Source organism: Terrapene carolina, unplaced genomic scaffold, assembly GCF_002925995.2.
Source record: "Terrapene carolina triunguis isolate 2854851 unplaced genomic scaffold, T_m_triunguis-2.0 Scaffold193, whole genome shotgun sequence".
NCBI classification, from domain to species: domain Eukaryota; kingdom Metazoa; phylum Chordata; order Testudines; family Emydidae; genus Terrapene; species Terrapene triunguis.
In genome coordinates this window covers 2,354,755-2,360,973 of record NW_020664544.1, presented here as the reverse complement: position 1 = coordinate 2,360,973, position 6,219 = coordinate 2,354,755, and the positions used below count along the sequence as shown (strand labels likewise).

The 6,219-nt window shown below is 35.1% G+C and overlaps 1 protein-coding gene across 1 annotated transcript; it reads right to left on the bottom strand.

Annotated features, from left to right (window-relative positions):
• Positions 1-794: 794 nt before the first annotated feature.
• LOC112102235 (keratin, type I cytoskeletal 24-like) lies at positions 795-4,557 on the bottom strand. The gene is made up of 6 exons (XM_024193395.1): positions 4,033-4,557; positions 3,426-3,508; positions 2,868-3,024; positions 2,481-2,642; positions 2,258-2,383; positions 795-1,016 (listed from the first exon to the last, which is right to left on the bottom strand). Exons 1-6 carry the CDS (start codon positions 4,555-4,557, stop codon positions 795-797), a joined length of 1,275 nt encoding a protein of 424 aa, XP_024049163.1.
• Positions 4,558-6,219: the final 1,662 nt, after the last annotated feature.

The window sequence follows — 6,219 nt, the reverse complement described above, 5'->3', positions numbered from 1 at the left end:
GGTTGTAGCCCACGAAAGCTTATGCTCTAATAAATTTGTTAGTCTCTAAGGTGCCACAAGTACTCCTGTTCTTTTTAAGAAAAGATAATTATTTTGAGAGTCGATGAGAATACTGGTTTTAAAAGCAAGTTTATTGCTATCTTTCCAGAAACAGCAAGGCAGGCAATCAGTTTTGTAAGTGATTGGAACTGCTATGTACCATATACATCTGAAAGTTTAAATAAAATCGTTTATCAAATACAGATGTAAGATCAAACTGCTCTTTTATCCTTGTTTGATAAAATGAAAATTTTCTGTGGTGGATATTCTGTTAACTGGAGTCATTTTCAGGTATTTGCAGCTGCACATAATGTACAGTTATATAATGTTTGCAGATGCTGAGACAGAACAGAGAACTGATACAGCAATTTATTTTCAGTTCACTTAGGTCTATTTCAGTGAGCATTGCAAGGCTCTGACTGACTTCAAAGTGTGTTGAATTAGGTCCTTGCATCCCACAACAGAGCCTTACGAAAAAGAGGATGCTTTCTATAGGTCCTATTTGAAATGTGGGCTCAGTTCTGCATGGTGTTCAGCTCTCATGCAAGGTTATGAAGGCCCTCAGCTTCCACTGAAGTCAGTGGAATTTAAGGTAGTTAAGCACTTAACTGGAATGATCTGCACCTTACAGGATTTATCCCTATACGCACAGAACATGGAATAAGCTATATTGATGTTTATTTCTTATTTCTAGTGTTCTGTTTTTCAAAATAAATTCATCTAACTGAAATAAGTTTTTTCTTCAGGCTGTTTGCTTACCCTCCTTCTCCATTTAGCAGTCGCCTATAGGTCTCAATCTCCATCTCTAGACGTGTCTTGATGCCCAGGAGCTGTTCATATTCTGCATTCTGGCATTCCATTTCAGATCTGATCTGCTTTAATTGTTCCTCCAGATTGCTAATCTGAAGCTGTATTTGTGAAAGCTGACAACTGTAGTTTCCTTCAATTTCTGCCAAGGTGCCTTCAAGGGAGCATTTCTGTCAGTGCATAACAATGGCATGTTACTGATTAAGCTGAAATGCTTGATTACACACAAGGAAAATCTTCTTTAACAGTGAAAATAATTTATACCAGACAAGTAGAAAAAATTATTTTCCGAGTCATAACACTTACATAGAACTAACATTACATTTTTTTCTCTATCAGTTTTCAATACCACTAGTTTTTGTGTTGAAAATTATTTCTCTGGAATAATTTTTCCTTTCTCTTCTCTCTTTCTCACTATAGTTTTCTAGTTTTATATTACTAGTTTTATAGTGTTTTATTGCTATATACACTGCTTCTTCTGTAACACTTTTCTCAAACAATGCAAAGTAAAATCTATTAAATTAATTGGATATGTTGTACTTGTATGTTAAGCTTATGAAAACAAATGAAAGGTCAAAGTGGGAATATAAGAATTTAATTTGTTTGGTGCATGATTATTTGCTATACAGGTGTTTGAAAGGAATTCATATTTGTTCTTATTGGCGAGATGTTGGAGATAAGTAGTTTGGCTATTGGCTGCTCTTCTGAAGAAATCTATAAGAGCCTTTCGATGTAGTCTTTTCACAGATCAGAATGAATGAAAAATATAGTCACTGAGAGAACATGATAAAACAACTTTATGCCAAAATGTTGGATGGCATTAATTTTAATATCCTGTTGTTTTTTATTTACATTAATTGTTTATCATATGTAAATATTAAAATACTGAATAGGCCACCAGGGGATTATTCAATATTCAGCATTCCCCATACACATATTCAGTCATTTTACACTTACTTAAAAGGCAGTGGGCCATATTCCATACTGGATTCTTGCCAAAAAAAAGTTCCATTGAAAGTGGATAAACTTGCATGTGTGTAATGAAGGTGGAATATTGCTGTAATGCCTCTTTTGAAGCCATGTCTATTACAAAACTTTATAAAGTGTTTTTGAGACTGTTCAAAACAAATCTGTTTATTTTGATTATTCTTTCTAACTAGTCAAACTCACCATTCTTCATTCTCTATAGACTTTAGTATTTAATTTAGAATTACAGTTGTTTCTCTGTGCTTAGAGTAAATATAGGAGAGCTATCAAAACACATGTCTATATTAGAAACAATTATATATTAAATGCAAATATGCCCTTACATAATGCTGAACTAGTGGATAAAGCTATTATGCATACTGTAAATTTTTTTAATAAGAATTTTGAATTATAAAGGCTACCTTAAGTGGCAGCTATTACAGACCTTGGCCAGAAGGGATTGTAGCTCAATGTCCAGAGTTTGGAGAGTACGTTTGATCTCAGTTATTTCATGCCTGGCTGAGTCTGCTGCACCAGCATCATCAGAGATTTGTTGCTGCAGCTGTTGACTCTGGAAAAGTCATAATACAATATTGTGAATAAAGTGTGATAAAACAAATCTTTGGATTTGAATATGCTTTCAGATAATTTATCAGTCATATTTTTACCATTTTATTAAATTGTTCTTCGGCCTCCCTACGATTTTGCTCAGCAAGGTATTCATACTGAGCTCTCATCTCATTAAGAAGCTTTGTTAGATCAACTCCTGGAGTAGCATTAATTTCTACATTCACTTCACCCGTAGAGCCACGCTGGAAGCTTTTCATTTCCTGGTTAAATGAAAGACAAGGAGATTTTAAATATATTGCAATTGCAGAAGCAGGGAAAAATTAAATAACTGAAATCATTAAGTGTCAAAATCTGAATGTTTTGAAATAGTAAATTGCCTATAAATCATTTCACTTTTAAACCACTTTTAAATGGAAAGACTCTCATTGACTTCAATGGGAGTTGGACTGGGACCTATATTTGCAAAAGGAAGGCAAAGATCTTACTCCATCATGGTTCTTCTTAAGATACACTAGCTCCTCAGTCAGGCTTTCAAGCTGTGCTTCCAGGTTGGATCTTGTCATAGTCAGGTCATCTAGGACTCTACGCAGACCATTAATGTCAGCTTCAATAGTTTGGTGAAGGAACAGCTCATTTTCATACCTTTAAAGTGTTAGGAGAATTTTGAGAATATAATCAGATCAGAAAGAAAGAAAAATTAATTTTTCCTTGCAAGAAAAATATTTGTTATTAATAAAACAGAATGTCATTAGAGAAGATGTGAGAATAATGCATTTTTATTATCTGTTTATTTTATGGTTTTTTTTTGTGATTTGGCAAAAGTTTTAATAGTTTTTTAAATTAAAAAATATAGCTCTATTGCATATTATAGTTATAAAATTGATTTTAATATTGTTAACATTTTTGGAATAGTACTTCATATTTCTTTTAATACGTTTGTAAGCAGAAAACAATGGTGAGTTCTGCTTTAAAAACAAATGTCGTGAGATGGCCCAAGTTGTTACTACCCCATCATTACTAACTGTGGTTTTCACTGAACTCACTTAAGTCTGAAGTCATCAGCAGCAAGCTTGGCATTGTCAATCTGCAAGACTATTTTGGCATTGTCAATAGTTGCAGAGATGATCTGGATAAATAGAAAGATAGATAAGGAGAGAGGCAATATTTGTATGACTACTATGAAAATATCCTTTGCATTTAATTTTGAGGCAGCACTGGGCAAATTTAGAGGCTAAAATGAAAAATGCAGATTTTAAAAATAATTTGTTTATATATGGTTTAAACATAGAGGGAGATATGATTTCTTTCCCTTTTTTAAAAATTAAGTATTTCCTTTCCAGGTTAACAAATTAATTTTCATACATAAACAGTAAAAATACTGAACATGCTTAATAGTAAAATAGATACTTTTATAGTAATATTAAATTAACAAGAATGTGTGTGAAAAATCCGTTGGTAGAAATATTACATCTTAAAGTCAACTACTTTAAGTATTCTTAATGTCAACAGAAAATGATAAATATCTGAAATTACTCTGAGCAGAATTTCTCATTTGGTAATAACTCATGCACTGCTCGTGAGTTATAGTTTAACACAAGATATGGTTACAAGCTGCATACCATTGTAAAGTGCTGAAAAATTATTTATTACCTGATTCTTAAGATCTTCAATTATCTGGTAATATTTGCTGTAGTCATGGCGTAATCCAGCAGCAGCAGGATCATGTTTCTCATACCACTGCCGGATTTTATGTTCAAGATCAGCATTTGCCTCCTCCAGAGCACGCACCTTATCCAGGTATTTAGCTAGGCGGTCATTAAGGTTCTGCATGGTTTCCTTTTCGCCACCAGACAGAAGGCTGCCATCAGCTCCACCAAAGCCCCCACTAAAGCCTCCACCATAGCCACTACCCAAGCCCCCAAATGAGCTACTGCAGTAGTCATCTCCATAGCCTCCTCCAACAGATACATTACCAAAACCACCACTATAGCCTCCACCAAAGCTACCACCTGCTCCCCCTCCTAATCCACTCCCTAATCCGACACCGTATCCCCCAGCCAAACCACATACACTCCCACTACCAAAGCTTCCTCCTATGCTGGATACTCTGACTGATCCACCACCTCCACCAAATGAGGAAACCTTCCTGGATCCACTAGCAATACGAAGAGACATAGTGTTTTAGTGGTGGTATTAGTTGTTAAAGTGTAACAAAGGCATCAAAGTAGAGTGAGAGAATGTCTTGGGAAGGCAGTTCCTTTACCTTTTTATACAGAATTATTAGGGTGTTTCTTTCTGGATTCCTCCTACCTATGGCAAAATATTTTTTTTTGCCAACTCAGCATAGTGTTAGCCATGATTGGATGATTTCTCCTAATTAGCATTTAAGTCAATGGTGACCATTCATGTAAAGAGGTTAGTGCCCTGAAGATGTTTGTTATATCAGGAATAGAGAAGGGTGGAACAAAGCTAAAGAATCGTTATTACATTTTAATCATAGATGAGTAATTCCTTTTCTTCTTCCAGTCCTCAGGCATAACTCTCATAATTCCCGAAGAAGATAGAGCAAAATTTCAAGTGACATATGTTTATCATTCTTACCACCAAACTTATAATTTCTGTCTTTGATAATTAATAGGGCTGTCAAGCGATTAAAAAAAAATTAATCGCAATTAATTGCGCAATAAAAAAATTAATTGCATGATTAGTCGCACTGTTAATAATAGAATACTATTTAAATATTTTTGGATGTTGTCTACATTTGCAAATATATTGATTTCAATTACAACACATAATACAAAGTGTACAGTGCTCACTTTATATTTATTTTTGATTACAAGTACTTGCACTGTAAAAAAACAAAATAAATAGTATTTTTCAGTTCACCTAATACAAGTACTGTAGTGCAATCTCTTTATCATGAAAGTTGAACTTACAAATGTAGAATTATGTACAAAAAATAACTGCATTAAAAAAATAAAACAATGTAAGGCTTTAGAGCCTGCAAGTCCACTTAGTCGTACTTCTTGTTCAGCCAATCGCTCAGACAAACAAGTTTGGTTACATTTGCAGGAGATAATGCTGCCCGCTTCTTGTTTACAATGTCACCTGAAAATGAGAACAGGCATTCTCATGGCACTGTTGTAGCTGGTGTCGCAAGATATTTACGTGCCAGATGTGCTAAAGATTCATATGTCCCTTCATGCTTCAACCACCATTCCAGGGGACATGCGTCCATGCTGATGACGGGTTCTGCTTGATAACAATCCAAAGCAGTGCGGACCGATGCATGTTCATTTTCATTATCTGAGTCAGATGCTACCAGCAGAAGGTTGATTTTCTTTTTTGGTGTTTTAGGTTCTGTAGTTTCCTCATCGGAGTGTTGCTCTTTTAAGACTTTTGAAAGCATGCTCCACACCTTGTCCCTCTCAGATTTTAGAAGGCACTTCAGATTCTTAAACCTTGGGTTGAGTAGTACTGTAGCTATCTTTTGAAATCTCACATTGGTAACTTCTTTGCGTTTTGTCAGATCTGCAGTGAAAGTATTCTTAAAATGAACAACATGTGCTGGGTCATCATCCGAGACTGCTATATCATGAAATATATGGCAGAATGTGGGTAAAAGAGAGCAGAGGATGTACAATTCTCCCCCAAGGAGTTCAGTCACAAATTTATTAACGCATTTTTTTAACGAGTGTCATCAGCATGGAAGCATGTCCTCTGGAATGGTGCTTCATGAAGAGGCATATGAATGTTTAGCATACCTGGCCCATAAATACCTTGCAATGCTGGCTACAAGAGTGCCATGCAAATGCCTGTTCTCACTTTCTGGTGACG

What these genes read in the sequence shown, in the direction of transcription:
- LOC112102235 (XM_024193395.1), bottom strand. Translation starts at nt 4,557, where the DNA reads ATGTCTCTTCGTATTGCTAGTGGATCCAGGAAGGTTTCCTCATTTGGT. An exon ending in TTGAAGATCTTAAGAATCAG is followed by an intron (nt 3,509 to 4,032) that starts GTAATAAATAAT and finishes CTATTTATCCAG; the next exon opens with ATCATCTCTGCAACTATTGA. An exon ending in AAGAACAATTTAATAAAATG is followed by an intron (nt 2,384 to 2,480) that starts GTAAAAATATGA and finishes TGACTTTTCCAG; the next exon opens with AGTCAACAGCTGCAGCAACA.